Here is a 22,241-nt window from a genome sequence, read left to right on the forward strand (position 1 = left end):
TTATATGACAATCATTGGTGCAAATGCATTTTTATTATACAATTTCAATAAACATATAAATAACAGATGTTTTGTCCTTGTCTGGCATGGTTGCTACGTGTCAGGAGAGAAAGGTACAGGTTGCTTTTTTTTATTAAGAATTGTTAGCTTTCGTTTCGTTCTTGATGTCATCGTAAGAAGTTTGGTTCTGAAAAAAAAAAATGATTTAAATATATATAATATGTACGTAAAGATTTATATAATATAAAATACGAAACGTATTTATGGAATAGAGATAAATTCATATCCTCGTGGAACTAGCGGTCTCGTAAATGGGCCAACACTGCTGATAGACATTGAAGTATTATTAAGAAATTATTTATATATCTGTACTTGTATTCTATCGTAAGAGGAGAAAAGCCAAATAAACAACATTTGACAGCAAATTGACGCGACATCATTGGTCGAGAGCTTGATTGGTCCACGATATTTACTATGGATTTTTATGTCGACGAAACTGTTATCGGAATTTTTTAAGTGAAATTATAGTGAATATTAGTGATTAAATGTAATATTGTTGTATTATAAATAAATATATATTAATCAAGAACTGTTTTTAGTGTACAATACAGCAGAGGTACTAGCAATACGCATGAAATATGTAAATCCAAGGTTTGTTTATCTTTACTCGACCTGCCGTTGGAATGAACTATATAAGCGCAAATTTAGTAAAAACACAAGAACTTCTGTAGTGGATTTAATAAACTCTTAGTAGTGCACAATAAAGATTGTTTATTTTAATTCCTACTTCGAACTAAAACGAGCCAACTTTATTATTTTTGTGTGCGACAGTTACACTTGACACTCGCCGAACGTCATACTTTACTATGCCCTGTTCAAGTCAGCTTGATCTTTTTGACAGACGGGCTAGTGATGAGAAACAGAAAATATAATATATATAACAGTCGATGGAACGATGGAATGCATAATTCAAATTAGTATTCAATTTTTTTTAACTTATTTTTCTAAGTATTATACCAGCCAAAGAGACCCCAACCAAAAGGACCCCCGTTCGTAACAATAACTTAACAATGATCTTTAATTAGGATTTTTGTCATCGATATTTGTAGCAGTTACTGCCTGTTATTTGCGTCCCTACCGTCCGACCGATGTAACATCGTACAAGCGTCTATTATTTTCAGCTCAATTTTACTTTGAAGCAATATATAAAAGAAAAAGTCTTAAAATTTTCGGACAACGCTCGAATGTTTAGGAACTTTTGTATTATTATTTTGTAGTATGTATTTTGTAAAATATTTTTACAATTTTTAAAATCATTAAATTAAGAAAATAATATGTTCGTCATTGCAAAGCTACGTCGATCAGAAAAATTTACATCTGTCAAAAAGATCAAGCTATCTTGTACAGGGTATAGTGTGGGTATACTTAAAGAAAAACTCTGTTGTTGTTTTTTGACGCGTTCGAGTTTTGACAGTTTATCTAGACAATAATCACATAAGCACCACAATGTTTCTTTATGTTATTAGTTATTACTAATGCGACGTATTTTTATTAAGAATACTAGCTGCGCCCGCGACTTTGTGCGCGTTTCAATTTAACAAAAAAAGTTATTGTTGTAGCCTAAGTTACTCATTACATCAGCTATCGAAAGTCCCATCGAAATCGGTTCAGCCGTTCCAGAGATTAGCCGGAACAAACAGACAGACAAAAATTGTAAACAATGTTATTTTGGTATATGTACCGCGTATACATAAATATGCATTTAGTAAAAAGCGGTTATTTTAATATTACAAACAGACAGTCCAATTTTATTATATGCATAGATAACTCCGTAATGTATAGATTAAAATCTTCTATACGAAATTTTGTTTTTTTACAATTAAATAACCATAAATTATATTAATATCACAATTGAAATAAATTAATAATTATTTATTGTGTATCCTTAATGTCGAAGTAAAAATTAACACATTAAAAGTATTTAAAGGTCATTAAATTCTGTACAATTACAATTACCTTCCACAGATCGTCCTCCCAGCTCGGGAACATTTTCTTGAACGTCGAGGGCTCCTTCCCTTGTTTCAAAGTGACAACAATGGCGGAATCAACGGTGCGCTCTAAACCGTCGTCTTCTATGTATTTCTGTGAAATAGTTTTATAATTTTTACACTATTATTTATTATTAAGAGCAGAGATGGTCAAGTGGTAAAAAAGCGTGCATCTTAACCGATGATTGCGGGTTCAAACCAAGCAAGCACCGCTGAATATTCATGTGCTTAACTTGTGTTTATAATTCATCTCGTACTCGGTGAAGGAACACCGTGAGGAAACCTGCATGTGTAAAAAGTCTGTAAAAAACCGTTAAAGAACGTTTTGTGCTAAATATTCCTATAAAATAAACGATAATTTATAAGCTTTGGGAATAAAACGATAGTCTCCAGCCAGTTTCGAAAAAAAAAAATATTGTAGTCACGAATATCTGAAGAAAATATCCCGCTGAGTTTCTTTTACCTGTTCTTCTCAGGGTAGGGGTTTCTTTCCAAATCGATGGTGGAATTTTGACAATGAATAAGAAAATGTAATACAAGTTGGTACAAGGAACAAACACAAACAAATTTGTTTCTCCTGTTACTCGACTGCATAGAGTCAGTAACTCTGTTGTGGGGCAATGTATACGGTTCTACAACAGGATCCCAGAAAGCGTTCAAAATGCCTCTGTGGTCATATTACAAAAAAAAAAATGTTAAAGAACGCTGGTGTGCGAAAGGTTACTATACAATTAGTGAGTTTATGATTGATAGCACAGCTTGGGAATGAAACGATCGTGTCCTGGCTATTTCTAATCATATTGAATATATCTAAATAATAAAACTGACAAAAAAAAGACCCGCTGAGTTTCTTTCGCCGGTTCTTCTCAGGTCGGGGTGTTTCCTTTTCCGAACCGGTGGTAGTGTTTAATTTGACAATCAATAAGTAAGTGTAATGCTTCTATATTGAATAAAGGAATTTGATATGATTAGATTTGTTGAATAAACATATTTGAATTTGGTATATTGACATGCTTGCACCAAATCTTAACACCAAGTTTTTCCTATATTTAAATTTGACGTTTGCATAACTTTACGATACTTACAGTTATGATGTCAAGTCTGGCTGCCTTGACACGGTCAGGGATGTTCGTGCCCAGCCACAAATAAAGCTCCTCGCCATTGTCAAGGACATAAGCACCATCATCGGAAAGGTCCTGAAAGGAAATAGGTTATTTGGTTAAAATATTATCCTAAGATATGCAACAAAAACTTCAACAATTTTATTTCAACTGTTGGTAAAGAGTAGGTTATTCTTGCCGGTTCTTCTCGGTGGTACCTACATTCCGAACCCTTGGTAGATTTACACTATTAACAGTTCTGTAAGATGACGATTCAAATATTTGAAAAAACCTACTTGAATAGAGTATATTTTGATTTTGATTTTTGATTTCAATGTGAACTATGATTCTTAAGAACAAATTGAAAAATTGCATTACACGATCATGTAATGTCAAAAAGTAACCGATTTTGATTATAATAATTATAATATTTAAACAGACTGATAATGACAATTATTGAGGCGCCGTTGAACGCATTGATTAAACGGACTTTCATTTAAAGGATAGACTGATAGACGCGCCACAAGACGAGAAGTATGCGAGGAAGAAATAATAGTACCGTCACCGATTATTGAACGCGGCGAATAAAGACGAGCTAAAAGAATCAGGGAAGATGAAGGGGATGAGGAATGGGTTGAAAATAGAAATTAACCAGGGCAGTTGCCCTGGTTGCCCTCCCCTAAATCCGGCCCTGAGAATGGCACTCGTAAAGAATATAGTTATTTTGTTAAAGTTGACTTTAAAAATTATAAAACTAAGTCAAATTTCTAAAGGACAAACTTTAGGCTTTACTTACCGTCTGGCTGAAATCAGGCGGTAGCTCCTCGAACTTGATCTTTTTAGAGGCGGTGACGGTGACGGCGGTGAGTGTGGGCGGTGTGGTGACACGCCGGTTGACGTTTAGCTTCCAGCGAGAGGGATCTTCTTTTTCATCAGGGGCACCACCTAGAAAAAATGGGTCAATTTGAATCAGCGATTTTCAATAGCCTAAATGAGCTATAATAAAAATCCATTAAACGAAACCATCTCCCAAAGCGATAGCGCTTTTGCTTGTTGAGATACGAAGGCGATATGTAAGAAATATTTTGGGCAGACATTTTTAACTTTGCCGTTTCATAGATTCAAGTCAATTGTAAAAAATACATCGGTAAAGAAGGCATATTATTCGATACAAGATTATATTGATGATATAAAAGCGTGGAGTTAACGCTCGTTGACTTCCAGGCAGGAGACATGACATACATATATAATTGTATTTAACTAACATGACTGTATTTTTAAATATTGAAAAAGAGTAATTACTGAGTTTCTTGCCGGTTCTTCTCGGTAGAATCTACATTCCGAAACGGTGTTAGCTTTACTTTAAATAGTTTGTTAAATGACGATTCAAAAGTGCTTGTAAAAGCCTACTTGAATAAAGTATATTTTGATTTGATTTGATTTAATTTGCCAATGAAGGTTACGCGCTGAAACATACATTTTGGGAAGGTAATGATTAACTTGCCTAATAACTCCCAGAACTCCTCAGGTTCCTCTCCCTCTTGCACTTCAGTGACCTTTTTCTCGTCCCCAATTAGTAGAGACACGAAACCCTTTGCAGCTTCTTGTTCCTTATCGTTTGACTCCTGAAAATTAATCCCGATTAATTGAGTTTGTGATTCGATACTAACATCGTAAATCTAAATTAAGAAATGTTTTATCAAAGGCACGTACGACTGCGAAGTAAGTATTTATTAGAAAAAATATAAAACCTCCAATCATAAAACGCTCATTACGTACATACGTACATACATTAGCAGCCTGTAAATTTCCCAGTGCTGGGCTAAGGCCTCCTCTTTATTCCACCACGCTGCTCCAATGCGGGTTGGTGGAATGTACATGGATATGTGGCAGGATTTCGTTGAAATTAGACACATGCAGATTTCCTCACGATGTTTTCCTTCACCGCCGAGCACGAGATGAATTATAAACACAAATTAAGCACATGAAAATTCAGTGGTGCTCGCCTGGGTTTGAACTCGAAATCATCGTTTAAGATGCACGCGTTCTGACCACTGGGCCATCTCGGCTCGGCCATATCGCTGTCGACTAGACGTAATCTTAACAATAAATATATAGTCTAAGGTATTTATTTGCTTAATATAACAAGATCGCTTACAGAGAAAATTTATTTGGGGGGACTTTGGAATATTTTTGTTATGAATAAAGCGGCCTTTGTTATCAAATTCAGTTGGTTGACGCATGAAAGCGTAACAGAGTAACTTTAGCATATATAATATTAGTATAGATTTATGAATATAATTTATCTATATAACATATGTTTGACAGCATGGAGTCTTTGTCCTGAGTCCTCACCATCAGACATTTTAGAGATTAGAGTGGGCGAAATGTGGATACGGGTAAATAATAACAGTTCCGTAATCACTTAAACGATATACTTTTAAAAAAAAATAATAAAGACAGATCCTTTACCCTGTACAAGATAGCTTGATCATTTTGACAGATGTAATTTTTTCTGATCGACGTAACTTAGCAATGACTGATAATGATTTTAAAATTTGTAAAAATATTTAAAAAGATACATATAATACAAAAGTTCCTAAAGATTCGAGCGTTGTCCGAAAATTTTAAGACTTTTTCTGTTATATATTGCTTCAAAGTAAAATTGAACTGAAAATAATAGACGCTTGTACAATGTTACGTCGGTCGGACGGTAGTGACGCGAATAACAGGCAGTAACTGCTACAAATATCGATTACAAAAATCCTTATTAAAGATCATTGTTAAGTTATTGCTACAAACGGGGGTTCTTTAGCTGGTATAACTCTTTTTAGAAAAATAAGAAAAATTGAATTCTAATTTGAATTACGCATTCCATCGTTCCATCGACTGTTATATATGTTATGTTTTCTGTTTCTCATCACTAGCCCGTCTGTTAAAAAGATCAAGCTAACTTGAAGAGATGTGTGAACGGTGGCTAGCACTGAAGTGTCGTGTCGCCGACTCGCACCGACTCATCCAGACTCCGTCGAAGCGTTACGTAATATTGATAGCGCTGGCCGCTCATCAAATCAACTCCCGTATTGTTGACATCTCCGACATGTTTATATTATTTAAGTGTATTTATTATTATGTCTATACTGAAATAGAAGATACGTTCCTCCTATAAGAGTGGTCTCACCTTCCCAATCCTTAAGTAAACTTGCTCAGCAGTCTCCAATATGAATACGTCGTCATCTTCGAGGGAACTTGAGGTTTCTTCAACTTGGGTCGCTCGCATGTCGCCTCCTAACTTCGTGCCCTCAACCTGATATAGAAAAAAAAAATTGAATCATATTCACAAAGGTAGTTGAAGAACCCATTGATGTTAAGGAAAATTTACTCCTTTCGCGACGTAGACGGAAGGGGGCTTTTTTGGATTATATGTAGGTGACCGGGCAAGTGGGCCACCTGATGGTAAATGGTCATCGACGTCCATTGACATAAAAAAAACAAAAAATACTTTATTTAAGTAGTCTTTTACAAGCACTTTTGAATCGTCATTTAACAAACTATTTGAAGTAAAGCTACCACCGGTTCGGAATGCAGATTCTACCGAGATGAACCCGCTAGAAACTCAGTAGTTACTCTTTTTCGACATCTAAAAATACAGTCGTGTTAGTTAAATACAATTATAAAAGTATGTTATGTCTCCTGCCTGGAAGTCAACAAGCGTTAACTCCACGCTTTTTTATCATCAATATAATCTTGTATCGAATAATATGCCTTCTTTACCAATGTATTTTTTACAAATGATTTGAAATTATGACACGGCAAAGTTAAAAATGTCTGCGGAATTTTATTATAGAAACAAATACCTTGCCCCAAGGAGGATTTATTGACTTTGCGGAGTCGGAACATCAGACATTATTAGCAATTGCTGACCTTGTGAGCCAAGATTGTTATGTCCCTTGTGCCTGTAGTTACATTGGCTAACTCTCACTTCGGAACATAACAATACTAAGTACTGCTGTTTAGCGGTAGATAATCTGAAGTGGGTGGTACTTATCCAGACGCGCTTACTGGGGTAAATTTTTATGAATTTCACCCGTACGAAGTCGTGACGGATCTTCTATATTATACAAGGGTAGAGTGATTCTACGGCATAGTAGAGTATTGTTTTGCCACAGCCTCCAATAGAGTCAATAGATCTTCTAAAAACTGGCTCTAAGCAGCTCGTTGAAACAAGTTTTAAGTATCATTGTTGTAATTATTGTTAGTTATTTTTTTTTTTAATTCATTTAATTTTTCTGCTAATTGTTTAAATGTTAAATAATTAATAAGCGTCTATATTGCAGTCTGTAGTATTTATTAAATAGAGTATTGTTAAAAAAATTGTTATTGGAGGCTAACGTAACTATTAATGCTGTATATACCTATTAAGTGTTTGAAATTGTATCTGTCATTTTATTGTATTCTTGTTTTAAGTGCTATATTTCAAATACTGTGGTGTATCGATTAAATAAATAAATAAATAAATCTTTCCTTTAACGAGAGACCGGTCTTTGATTTTAAAGGGTCATTACGGAGTTATCTATGCATATAATAAAATTGGAGTGTCTGTTTGTAATATTAAAATAAACGTTTTTTACTTAACCACTGTGCCATCTCGGCTCTTCGGCTCGGTCACACGGGCAATCGTATGTACATTAGAGATACGGTACTTACTCTGAAAAGTCGAACGCTGTCGTCGTCAAATGTTTTTTTGAAATTTTCTGTCTTGTATTCGTTATCCTTGTCACCGCAAAGTATCATGAGTTGCCCTGTAAATAATTTACATTAAAAATATTAACAAAAGAATACATTAAAATCTAAACAATTTCGTTTTCAAAGGAAGTAAAATTCAAAAGTATTCAAAAAGCGACTGTCCCAATACATTGTTACAAAAATATCTGTCTAAGTATGTAGAACCGTAGTTGTGTTTGATGATTTCATGATTCGTATGTTGTTTTCTACAGTGGAAAATGTAAGTACGACAATGAATATCTGTAATATGTTTTAATTTTTTAAATTTTGTTCTCATGTAAGTGATGTAATTGTCTTTATGAGAATAAATAATCTTTAAACCTAAACGATACGTATTTGTTTGTAATTCAAGTAATGGCTTCTTCTTGATCGATTTCAGCAATGATAGGGGTGACTTGGCAAATACGGAGGAATATTTAGTGCCCAAGTTTGTGCGCAAATACTGGTGCGCTCTATATTATTTATTTTTATTCATAGATTTTCGAAACACCATCGGCATCCTCACAAAATATTATCAAGTTAAAGTTGGAAATAAATTCTTGTACAGTCAGTATTCAGTGCAGAATAACAAAAAAAAAAAACAAAACACAACACTCCTACGTAAATATATCTTTATGATAAAAACAAAAGTTTGATAAACAATATGAAAGAACATGAACAATTACAGATTAAAAAGAAGTAAACAATGAAATAAAAACAAAAAGTAAACTTGACACTCCACTCTCTAATTATAATCCAATGGGACGGGAAATTCAACACCGGAAAGAGTTCAGGTTAGGTTTTTTTTTACAGATAAACTCTAATAAATTTTAATCGGACCGATCTGGAGTTTGAACACAGAATCTCGGGATCTGTTTCCTTATCTATACACGATCCCAACGAGATAGTCATACAGGGCAATTTTGCTGCAGCGAAAAGCACCACTGAATTTTCATTTGCCTAATTTGTGTTTATAATTCATCTCGTGCTCGGCGGAAATCGTGAGGATACCTGCATGGGTCTAATTTCAACAAAACTCAGCCACATGTGTATCCACCAACTCGCATTGGAGTAGCTCGGTGAAATATGCTCCTAACCTTCTCAAAGGGAGAGGAGGCCTTAGCCAAGCAGTGGGAGATTGACAGGCTGTAAATGTTAGATTAAAGGGTATACCTTTGAATATGTTCAGGAAGTGTCTTATTTCTTTTCCTTGTGGTATCTTCACCACGGTAACATTCCCCTCTAATTCTTCTTCGATTGCAGAAACGGCTTTGACACCACCTAACTTAGCGTCGTCGTCAGCGTCTTTGCCCTGAGGAATGTTTGATACTAAATTAAAACCCGGCATCGCTCGATTAAATAAATAAGACTAAACAGATATAAATATACTAACAACCGCACGAAATTTTTATTTGTTAACGTTAAACATGGCCGCCCGTTGAACTGTCATGTCAATGATTATCGTATCGGATTTAGTATCGAAACTATCTCGATTATACGAATTTTGCGGATATATGTTGTCAACTAAAATATAATTATTTTTTAAGGATCTTTAATTCTGGATAGGTTTCGATCGGGTCTATCGCAGATCTGCACGAAATTATTAATTTAGATAAATGTAGGATTTACATATGATTACATACGACCGTCGATGTCCAAAGACGCGCTTAGAGTAAGTTAAAATATATTCTTCATTTCGTATATATACTGCAAGAGTGAGTGAGCGTATACGTCGCTCTCGCGTCCCTCTTACGGAATCATATGGGATCTTTGTTATTGGTAGAAAGAAACGTATATTTAATACGTGATTCAATAGCAAAAGTCCTTTTAACTTATAATACAGTTGTACGCCGATTATCCGAATCGGTGCTAAGCGTAATATAAAAAAAATACAAAAAATCAAGCATTTTCGTTTTGTTTGTTGTAACATGTTGGAATTCGCTGGAGTCCAGATATATTTCAACTGTTATGGTTGTAGAACTGTGTTTTTTTTAACTTAATAAAGTTTATTCTATATGTGAAAGTTCGTTTTTCTTTATTACCAGTGTATGTCCGATTATCCGAATCGACCCCGATCCCAATTAAATCGGAAAATCGGCGTTCTACTGTATATTTCTTTTTCATTGATAGAATTTTGGCGATTTCTTTGGACAAACATTGGCGCCATAAGAATTATTAACCATTTCCATTTCCAAAATACCAATGCGGTATCAACCTTGGAAACTAAGATGTTAAATCCATAAATGCTTGTAGTTACACATAAATACTAATTAGTGCTGTTAGAATATGCGATAAGTGGCCTAACCTAAAGTAGGAAAAAAGATAAACAAACCTTTGATTAACGTATTTCATGCGATTCGCTAATAACTCGGCTATATTGTGCACTGCTAAGAGTTTATGATTAATATATCTTTATTTATAATACGACACTGTTACACTTAACTACTTATTTCCACTTGAATTCTACTTCCGAAATTCCGATAACAGTTTCATAGACGTTCAAAACGTAATTTTTTGTAAATCCATAGTGAATATCATAGATCAATCAAGCTCTCGACCAATGATATCGCGTCAATTTGCTGTCGAATGTTGTTTATTTGTCTTTTTTCCTCTTATGGTTGGAATAGAGTATACCCAGATGGGCTCGCGCAAAGCCTAACAAGTAACCATTATAGAGTACTTTTAGATTTAGAAGGGTTTTATTCAACTTACGATCCACAGATACACAACAGTGGCGTTTTCATCGTTTTCGTCCTTGTAATCATATCTCACAGCATACACCTCGCTTTGGTACAGTTTTGGTGCGTCTGCTTGACTCTCCGTTATATCTTCTGCTTCCTCTGCGGCTCTGGTAACAATGTTTATTATAAGTTTTTTTGGAAGGCATTTGTTTTACGCGGCTTACAGTTGAGTGACTGTCAACTGTGAGAAATCGTCTCTTTTTATGTTATCGGTAGGCGGACGAGCAAATGGGCCACCTGATGGTAAGTGGTCACCACCGCCCATAGATAAAGGCGCTGTAAGAAATATTAACCATTCTCTACATCACCAATGCGACACCGACCTTGGGAAATAAGATGTTATGTCCCTTGTGCCTGTAGTTACACTGGCTCACTCGCCCTTCAAACCGGAACCCAACAATACTGAGTACTGCCACCTAGTGAGTCTCGTAAGGATAAATTATCCCCTAGGCGAACTTTCTCTTTGCCTCTTTCTATTATTAGGTCCTTAAATATGAAATTAGCGTTTTGTCGTACTGACCACTTTGATCTGAAATATCTCCTCTTCGGTTGAGAATTCCAAATTCAAATTTATAATTTCCTTTAGCTGGTACATTTGAGTTTTGAAAACAGTAATTCATTTGTTTTTTTTCTTATAATTTTTTTCTTTGACGTCGCTTATTACCGCACAATGGAAAACATGAAATGTCGGTATATTTACGAGTACGAGTCCTACCGTGGCAAAAGTGCTGCAGAAACAGCTCGAAGGATTAATGATGTGTACGGCGCTGGTGTCGCAAAAGCGGCACGTTATTGGTTTTCTGAAAAATTCGACCTTAGAACCAACCCCGTGGACGGCCACCAAAGTGAAATTAAGAAAGGCTATTGTGGAAGCGGATCCATCACGAAGCACTTCAAAGATACTTGCAGGCTTCGGGGTAAGTGATAAAACTGTATTAATCCACTTGAAGCAAATCGGGAAAGTAAAAAAAAACTTGAACGATGGGTACCTAATGAATTGAGTGAATCGAACTGGCATACATGCGTCGACTGCTGTGTTACTTTGTTCAACTGTCACAATAATGAAAGGATTTTTATATATTGTGATAAAAAGTGGATACTGTACGATAATCGGAAGGGCTCGTCACAATGGCTCAACCCTGGAGACCCAGCCAAATCCTGCCCTAAACGACTCAACTAATTAACTCAGAAAAAGTTAATTGTTAGTGTTTGGTAGACAGGCACCGGTGTCGTTCACTACAGCTTTTTAAAATCTGGTCAAACGATTACGGCAGAGATCTATTGTCAGTAACTGCAAACTATGAAGGAAGAACTAGCTGCTAATCAACCGAGATTGGTCAAGCGCTCTAGGCTACTGCTCCTTCACGACAACGTAAGACCACACGCTGCACTACAAGCAACCATTAAATTAGATGAGCTACAATTGGAATGTCTGCGATATCCACCGTACTCCCCGGACCTTGCACCAAAATATATCAGGAACGAACAAGAAGCCTTTGTCCTTTGAGTTACACTAGCTTCATACCAAATATAAACCAAATCAGTTCTGTGGTTTGAACATGAAAGAGCAACAAAGAGAAAGATAGACAGACATTTTTTCATTTATAATCTTAGTACAGATCTATATCGAGCTGAAATTACTTGCATATATGAATATAATAGTTAAAGTCTAAACTTACCTGAAAATGGTAAGAGATCCAGCGCCCTGGTCTGGCATGTAACTTCTGGCGGCTGCACTTTTGCCAATAAATTTGGCAACTGCATTCGAATCGTCGGCGTCACCGGAGAAGTATCCACTTTCTGCAGTAAATTAATTCAATCAATTTTTTCGCGCAGACGATCGGTTTTGGCAATTCAACGGGGAAATGCAAGCTTTCTATCATTCCTCGCGGTCGTTACTAGTACAGTAACTATTTTAATTTCTATTAGTATATCGTTGAAGCGTCCATAGCGTAATAGTTTACGGGCCGCCAAGCCATGAAAAAAGTCGCAGGATCGACTCTGACTCCTTGGGCTATTGTCGTCCCGACTCCAAACACAAGTGATAAGCTTGAAATTAGGGGTAAATAGGAATATTTGTAATACCTTAATTCTATCGGGAGATCGCTACTTTTTTTTAAAGATAGAGAGACTGAAATACTGTGAACGTTTTAAATAAATACATACTGTAGTATATTTTGTAAAGTTAAAACGTACCAATGTCAGAAGCGATGGATCTGACAGAACTGCTGGAAGGCATTACTGAATCCCAATTGTGGAAATATTGCTTAAAAGCACTACTCTCAGCCCCTTCTACCAATCTCGTCACGTGCATCTAAAATTGTCAAAGAAATTTCATATAAATATGGTAAATGACAAAGAATAATTTAAGGCTGGTTCTGTATTTAAGGAATTTTGGAAGTTATTCCAATACGCTGTTCCAATCTGAGTTGGTGGACACATGCATGTTTCCTCACGATGTTTCCCATCAGTACCGAGTACGAGATAAGTTATAAATACAAATTAAGCACATGAAAAAATCTGTGGTTTGAACTCGCGATGGTCATTAATGGTATGGACACACGTTGATTTTAATCAATTCAATGAAAATTCATGTTATATATATCTAGTTAATATCGAGATGTACTGGTAAGAGATGGTAGCCTTCAGCGTAAATGTTATGTCGTAAAAGGAGGTCGCGGAGTGGGAGCGTGAACCGGTGCCTCCGCTGAACCGTTCCACCAAAGAATAGGCGATATGCGCACCTGCATTTTTTTCCCCACGCTGTGACCATCGCTGGACCTAGGGAGGCTAGTTGGTCCCACATACCATATGAGATGGCCAACAGAACACGTAAATACGTCTTTCTTTAAGGGTCGCCTCACACGAGCCACCGGCCACAACCAAAAACGACCCCACCGGCATATTCATAGATTATATTTGTAGTTCGCCGATTGGCCACAGGCGTCAACCGTGTGCGGCGAGTCCATATAAAATGTATGAAAACTACAGGTAAAAACCGGTGGCGGTGTTTTGTGCTTGTAGCCGGTGATTCGTGTGCGACGACTCTGAATCGGCTTACTAAGAAATTTTATGAACTTATAGTGATATTTGTTTTTGAATATACTTACCCAAGAAGGGTATTCTTTATCTTCTAAAAACTTCTGCACGATATCGTTGTAATTCTTCTTGATATCTTCATCGACGTCATTTCCGAGCCATATGTAAATTCCTGAGCACGGGGTGTCCAAAATGAACACATCCTGAAAGTGAAAATAATACATTTCACACATAACAAGTGATATTTAGAAAACTGACATATCTTCTGTGACGAGGAGTTAAGGCTTTTTCTTATGGAATATGTAAGCAGACGTACAAACAGGCCACTGGGTCGTTAGTGGTCACCATCGTCCTTAGACATTGGTATTGTAAGTAATATTAACCATTCCTTACATCAATCTGCCTTCAAACCTGGGAACTAAGTCCCCTGTGTCTGTAGTCGAATTACTCACCTTTCAAACCGGAACACAACAATACTTTGTACTATTGTGTTCCATGTGTGTGTAGTATTATTAAAGGAATAAAAACACCCACACAAACTCCCACTCACATACGCACGCACACACACATGAAAAATAACTATGGCATATAATATTGTATAATTGTTGTAAATCTTAATAACGTGTTCACATGTTGCTCACAATGATAAAGAAACACTCAAAGAAGGGAACAGGACGAGGAGTGGACTACAACCAATTGATTGAAATAAGATTAATTTGTACAAACCAATCATAAAACTAAACTGCTCTGTTCAATTTCTTTTTTTAATGAATAAATATTTATTATTATTATTATTGCTTGGTGGTGGAATGTATGGTACAAGGTTGGTACCTATCCATGGGTTTGCATAAAGACACCAAGTTAAGTTTACTATTAAAATGCGTTGAAAATACAAGTAAATCAGAAATGGTACAATGGTGGTTTCTTTATGGTCGAGTTGGATTTTGAAGTTTTATCTTTAATAAAAGTATATTTTTTTCGTATAAGTTTTGTTTATCGAGAAATTTACAGTAGTAGTTCGGAGTCTGGGTGTTGGAAGATGCACTCCCTTGTATCGAAAAGCACTTGAAGGTGTTGTTCCTGTCTCTTTCTCGCCGTGTCTAATTTGCCTTCCATCGTATTAAAAGAGGGAGAAAATACGAAGTGTACATGCTTCCCCCACAAAGTTGAGCAATATTCTATCTCCTGAACAATTCGCTATTTACCCTTAAGAATTTGATCAAAATTCATCATCATTAAGGGGCATCCATTAATCACGTGAGGTTTGAAAGGGGGGGGGGGAGGTTGACAGAAATCACGAAATATCATTAATACAAGGGGGTAAAGCAGTAAAAGATCAGGTGTATTTAAAAATAAAAGACCACAAGATTAATTTCGGTCCCTTATATAAAAAATGGTAATAAAATTTTTGTTTTTACCTCAGAGCTAAGTTGTTTCTGTTTGAATGGCTTATTTAATTCTTCAAGTTCGAGTTCATCACCCACAACCACTTTGTAGAAGTAGACGGTTGATGCACTCGTGCGTGTAAATGTCTGCGAAAATTGAAATAAAATCTCATTTAACACCAGAGGCTTCAAAGATGATAACGTTTACACTCGACACAAAGTCAGATTCCTGCACTAAGGTTTCCAAAATATTCCTGGGCTTTCCTTAGTCTTATTAAGTTGGCGGACGGACAAATGGGCCACGTTATGGTAAGCGGTCACCACCACCCATAGATATTGACACTGTATAATATAATAACCATTCCTTACATCATACCTATGCGCCACCAATCTGGGGAGCTAATATCTTATGTCCCTTGTGCCTGTAGTTACACTGGGTCACTCACCCTTCAAACCGGAATACAATAATACTAATTAATGCTGTTTCTTTTTTAAGGCATAGGTGGCAAACGAGCAGGAGGTTACATTACATTTTTTTTACATTAACAGCCTGTGAATTTCCCACTGCTGGGCTAAGGCCTCCTCTCCCTTTGAGGAGAAGGTTTGGAGCATATTCCACCACGCTGCTCCAATGCGGGTTGGTGGAATACACATGTGGCAGAATTTCGTTGAAATTAGACACATGCAGGTTTCCTCACGATGTTTTCCTTTACCGCCGAGCTAGATGAATTATAAACACAAATTAAGCACTTGAAAATTCAGTGGGTTTGAATCCGAAATCATCGGTTAAGATGCACTCGTTCTAACCACTGGGCCACCTCGGCGCAGAAGGTTCACTTGATGGAAAGTAACTGCAACACCAGATGGTTAGCAGATGCGTTGCCGGCCTCTCTGGCGGTAGAATATCTGATGTACTCATCAGATATTCTACCGCGGTGGTACCTACCCAGAGAGACTTGCACAAAGCCCTACCACCCTATTTATGAAGTACTATTTGATTGTCGATGTCACATCAAATTCTGACATTTCTCACTCGTATTATCTGTTGAGTGATTTCTTCTCTCAGAATATGACCTACAATTGTAGATTTTTACAATCAATAAACAAATTACTATTTAAATCTGTAGTTAAATTGGCAATTAATACATTTTGCTTATAATATATTATTTCTCAAGTTTGGTGGTACAGTACCAACGTCTATGGGAGCTCGTGACCACTTACCCTCGAATGATGCATTTGCCAATGCGCCTATTTGAAATGAAAATCAATCCCAAAAAAGTGTTAATATAACTAATAAAACTATATTTCAACAAATATAAAGATTTGTACCTGTATGTCCTCGTCATCGATTAGCTCATCCTTGGAACCGGAGCCAAGAGCTTCGAAGAACAGACCGTAGTCATCGTTGGGCGAGAATTCATCTGAAATTTTTGGAGTTTAATAAATTAAATTAGTGTCGTAATTTTTTTCGGTGTTATGTGCCCAAATGTTCGAATATGTAGTGCCGTACTTTAGTCTGGAGGAATTGTTTTTAAATGTTGCCAATATTTGTACTAGGCAGTCATAAATAAGCGATTTAATTGTTTATAATTTGTAAAACTGTACTATAAAACTTGAAATGTAAAACATTCGCTGAAATGCGTTTAGTAAATTAACAGCCTATAAATGTGACAATGCTGGCCCGCTTAAGACCTTCTCTTTTTAAGGAGGAGGTAGAGCTTATTCCACTGCTGCCGTAGTGAGGGTTATTGACTAAAATCGTGGCGGAATTTATATTCAGTTTATATTCACAAAAAAGTTCATGAATATCGATCCGGTAGGCTTTGTATAGTCTAAACGAATAAAGTTTATAGTTATTGTAATTGTCAATGGTGTATGAATAATGACAATATGAGTATTATTTTTGAATTGATAACTTCTTAAGGGAGGGTAAACCGCTGCGTTACGTAACGCGTTACGGCGTCAGTCTGTCTGGCTTCCCTTTCTGTTACGCATACGGCAGCGATAGGCTCCTTCTCTCTCACTCGAACCACAGCCGTATTTCGGACAGTTTAAGTTATCACTTCTGTCGGGTGTACCGAAACTTGATGGAAAATGGTTACCCCTGCCCATGACCACCTGCAATACTGGAAGGCTTGCAGGTTAGATGCCTTTAAGAAATATAGGGTTGTATGGATTTAATAAAGGTGTTAGTGAAAAACATTACCAATAATTTCAATTGTAGCCCTTCCGTTGTGGTAATCATCACGCAATTTGTTGGCAACGCTGATGATTTTTCTCTTTTGTGTCGCCTTAGCTCCTTCTGGAACCAGCACGAAGATGTCGTGGTCTACTTCTAGGATGAAACAGTGGTCTCTTGTCAGCGACGAAGCTTCTGGGGGCACCTGGAATGTTTTATTAGTTTTTATGAAAAGTGATTTATGACAATCGATTTTCGTATTTTTTTGAAGTTTAGTAACAGGTACAGGAATGTATGACGAGGATTATTCCACTATGCAAGTCCAGAGCAAACTTATGCTAATGTTATATACAGTCATTGAATTCCACTCGTCGCACGCTGCCAGTGTAATCACAGGAACAAGGGACGTAACATCTTAGTTCATGAATAATATTTCTTATAGTACGAATGTCTATGGACCGCGGCAACCATTTATTATAAAAAAGCAAAATCCATTTCAAGTTTTAAAAATTCTAAAAAAAAACTATTACCTAAGTAAGAATTTAGACGACATAAATTAATTTCGTTATATATAACAATTTATTATCTAAGTATTTTTAAGTATTATTAAGTATAAGTATTAGTGTGTAAATATTTATGACAGCACCACCTACCCAGATGGTTTTAAAAATCTCTCTCAACAACAGTATGGGTTGTCTAGAAGAGATGATGAATCTTTGGATTTCTTTATTTTTGTTTTTGGTGTACATTAAAGTATATTAACAATTAACAATTGTTATCAGGTGTTTTGTTTTTTGCAATTTTAAATCAAACAAGACCATCAAGAGCGTGAACCAGAGCTTCCGTACGTGGTCCATGAGGTTGTGATAGAAGATTACCTTAAGGGGTGAATAGGGACAGAAGGTTCTTCCAGAAATTGTCTGATGCATAGCAAAGTTATTCGTTTCAACGGACGATTCAGCCAAAGACAGATCGAAGATTGATCTCATTGAGAACTGGATATGGATTTGTTTTTTTTTTTTTTTTTTTTCTGTTATATTTTTGTCGCTGTATTTCAAAATAAATATCTTTTAATGTTATGTACTTTATCCTATTTTGACCTTAAAGTACTCTTACATAGGATATATAATTGTGTTAATTGACATAGAATGTGTCATGGGTATATCTGGAAAACCTACTTTTTCAGGTCAGATGTTTTTTCCATTACTTTTACCGACATTTTTGTACAAAATTTAGGGCATTAAAATCACTTTGTACTTTTTTTTATAATACCGGTGGACGAGCAAATAGGCTACCTGATGGTAAGTGGTCACCACCGCCCATAGACAATGGCGCTGTAAGAAATATTAAGCATTCCTTACATCACCAATGCGCCACCAACCCTGAGAACTAAGATGTTATGTCCCTTGTACCTGTAGTAACACTGGCTCACTGTACTGTACTGTTATGTTGTTTGGCGGTAGAATATCTGATAAGTGGCTGGTACGTACCCAGACGGGCTTGCACAAAGCCCTACCACCAAGTCATAATACTTCACAATACTTTTTTATAATGATGGTCAAATACCTCTTCAATCCTCATGTTGTCACATCCGGATAACTTAAGAAGTCTCTTCTCTACTCCAGCATTAGTTTCCACTTCATTGAATCCTGATTCGTTCCCTCCTACCAAATACCTTATAGCTGGAAAAATGATTAAACTATTCATCAATTCAAATTCCAGTTGGAGGAGAATGAATTTAAAGGCGGTATACATATCGATACCTCCCGCACTTTAAGTCGTATGTCAACATTTGTGATTTTTCAGGAAAGAGTTTTTTAATTTTCATCTTTGCATCTGAGCAATCTCAGTCACCAAATACAGTTTGTGATTAATTTTGGAACACATAATCTTTTAATTGAATTAAAAGTTTATATTTTAGTAAAATTGGGCGAAAATAAAAACTTACGACTTTATTCTTGTTGTTACAAGGTCTTTACTTGATGACGGATGAATGAACGGACGCATACGATCGTAAGTTTTAGTTTCAACGTATCTAGAAACGCGGTAGCGTGTCAAGCCAAGTTCAAGTAAAAGAACTGGCGAGCAGCACCGTGTGTGCCGAATATTACACGAACCATTTGGAGCCACTTTTGACCCCGCATAACTCAAAAACTATTTCACAAAAACGTGTCAAATTTGCCTCATATATTGAGACTGGCGAGATACAGATGTGCTTCAAATTTCATGAACACATCTCAAACGATTATTTATAGATATTAACGTCCAAAAATCGTCATTTTTATCACTGACTGACCTATAGATCAAAACTCGAACTCAGTTCCAGGTGACCTAGAAAGTTCAAACTTGGCATGCAGACAGGTAATCAGATGAATACAAAATAATAAAATCTGAAACTGGTAAATTTTTATCATTTCTTTTTTCTTTTCACTTAATTGATTCTATTAGGAACATTTATAAACTTAGTTTCTGTGATAACTGTATAAAAAAAAATATGTAAGGAACAGCAATCAAAACTTATGACAGCAAGTCTTTATGTGCACTTTAAGGTATTCACGTGAATATACTTGAATACCACCTTTAATTTTTTTTTATCTAAATATTTTCGATATCGTACTTATAATTAAGGATATAATCGACTTCCGTATTTACTACGTTATTAACTGGGATTTAGTATTAATTATTGCTTCAATATTTAGCGCACATCATACATAACATAAACATAACATAATCAGCCTGTAAATTTCCCACTGCTGGGCTGCCTCCTCTCCCGTTTGAGGAGAAGGTATGGAGCATATTCCACCACGCTGCTCCAATGCGGGTTGGTGGAATACACATGTGGCAGAATTTCGTTGAAATTAGACACATGCAGGTTTCCTCACGATGTTTTCCTTCACCGCCGAGCACGAGATGAATTATAAACACAAATTAAGCACATGAAAATTCAGTGGTGCCTGCCTGGGTTTGAACCCGAAATCATCGGTTAAGATGCACGCGTTCAAACCACTGGGCCATCTCGGCTCTCATCATCAAAGTAAGATAATTATTATCATAAATAATTAAATAATAGGCATTTCGGTACACGGCGCGCGATGCGACGCTAGAGCAGGTGGGTGGGGCGAGATGTTGAATCGTTTAAGAATAGGTATAGTAACAAGTCAAGACAGTTGTAATTTATCTAATCGACTCCTCAAATTAACCGCTAAAAATAAAAAGGACCAACTTAAAGAAATCATATCTTATTTTAGACTGCTGTACGATGATGCAGGATGTTTATTTCTCAATCAAAATATATGTAACCAGTTTAATACTGCAATGTTGGCAAGTATGGAACACAAAAAAGACAATTATACCCCGTAAACGAACGAAAATACAATATTTTAACAAAAACCATTTTGGTATTATTGTTTTTATAAATAAGTATTTACTAATAATTAATATAATGAAAGTTATGTATCCCGTCAAAACATAAATGTGAAATGAGAGCCAAGTTCAATATATAATATAGGCTTTGGTTGTTGACTTCAACGACAAAAGTGAAATCTAAATGGATGCCAAGATCAATGGTCAGTTCTGAAATTTATTTACAACTACATAAAATATCATTTCTTTTAATAACTTAGGAGAATATATTGTGGCCTAAGGGATGACTTGGATAGTTCTCATAAAGCTTATGGGCAATGACCACTTACCATCAGATTGCCCATTTGACCGGTAACATAAAAAAAATATTTCGATGCTGTTTAATTTTGAATAATTCCAAACCACTGCTGCGTCAAATCTTATGTCCAAAGGATTAGAAGAAATCACCTTTTATATGTTTATATATAGATTTTTTTAAATTCAAGGTCAATTAAAGTAAAATTACTCACCAGGTCGAAAATATCCCAAAAATTTACTAGTCTCATGTCCTTGTACTTCTCTATGGTGAACAGCTTTGCCTCCGAGTTGGTCATCGAGGGTTACCGTCAAGATAGCGGCTGCCCCCTTCTTGTCTTGTGTCGTCTGATTGCCGAGCCAGAAGTGTACATCGTGGGAGAGGGTTGAGTTATCAGCACCTGATGTCTGTTGAGATTGAAAGATAAGGAAATTAAAGAAACAGTACATTCGTCCCAATAAAAATCGTTTCATTAGTTTCGTTATAAAACGTACATGAAATGAAACTCATACAAGACATTTTAACGACAAGTTACTTTACTTAGATTGGTTACTGATTTACAAAAACCATCCGTTAAATATAGGACAGTATGAGACGATTGTCCTGATGTCATATGTATAGTAATTCACTCGACTAATCTACAGAGTAAAGGAACTATGGAGCGAGCTTTGCTCGGAGTATATATGAATCATAACAATGAAAATGTTACTCATCGATTGAAGAATTGGAGTCGTTGACAGAGCAAAAGTGGGACACTAAAGTAGCAATGGAATGGTAATGTATCTTGAAAGAATTAGGACCGTTTGAGTCGATGAGCTCTTGGAAAACGTAGTGAAGAATGCCTTTTTTTTTTTTTTTTTTATCAGTTTCTGTTACGATTCCGGAGCTCCATGACGTATCGATATGGATGTCAATACATAAATATTAGGTTATACCTTTATGGGTACATAAGAGGAAGTCTGTAAGTGGCACCGGTAACCGAGAAGCTATGTGGAAACCAGCTATCATGATATGGGCATTTTATGCGGAGGAATGCGGACCATGTTATGAGGAAGATCTGGAGCTTGGACGTGGATGGATATAGAGGTAGGGGACGACCAAAGAAACGATGGATGGATTGTGTGAAAGACGATATGTTTACAAAGAATGAGCCGAGATGGCCCAGTGGTTAGAACGCGTGCATCTTAACCGATGATTTCGGGTTCAAGCCCAGGCAGGCACCACTGAATTTTCATGTGCTTAATTTGTGCTTATAATTCATCTCGTGCTCGGCGGTGAAGGAAAACATCGTGAGGAAACCTGCATGTGTCTAATTTCAACGAAATTC

The 22,241-nt window shown here is 36.2% G+C and overlaps 1 protein-coding gene across 1 annotated transcript; it reads right to left on the minus strand.

Annotated features, from left to right (window-relative positions):
* Positions 1–43: 43 nt before the first annotated feature.
* LOC113391398 (gelsolin-like) lies at positions 44–21,363 on the minus strand. The gene is made up of 17 exons (XM_064220053.1): positions 21,129–21,363; positions 18,823–18,938; positions 17,284–17,461; positions 16,407–16,498; positions 15,111–15,224; positions 13,764–13,895; positions 12,850–12,967; positions 12,333–12,453; positions 10,625–10,760; positions 9,086–9,224; positions 7,856–7,950; positions 6,330–6,455; positions 4,653–4,773; positions 3,945–4,093; positions 3,134–3,244; positions 2,017–2,142; positions 44–187 (listed from the first exon to the last, which is right to left on the minus strand). Exons 1-17 carry the CDS (start codon positions 21,361–21,363, stop codon positions 134–136), a joined length of 2,163 nt encoding a protein of 720 aa, XP_064076123.1. The 3' UTR covers positions 44–133.
* Positions 21,364–22,241: the final 878 nt, after the last annotated feature.

This window comes from Vanessa tameamea, chromosome 31 (assembly GCF_037043105.1).
Source record: "Vanessa tameamea isolate UH-Manoa-2023 chromosome 31, ilVanTame1 primary haplotype, whole genome shotgun sequence".
Taxonomy (NCBI): Eukaryota; Metazoa; Arthropoda; class Insecta; order Lepidoptera; family Nymphalidae; genus Vanessa; species Vanessa tameamea.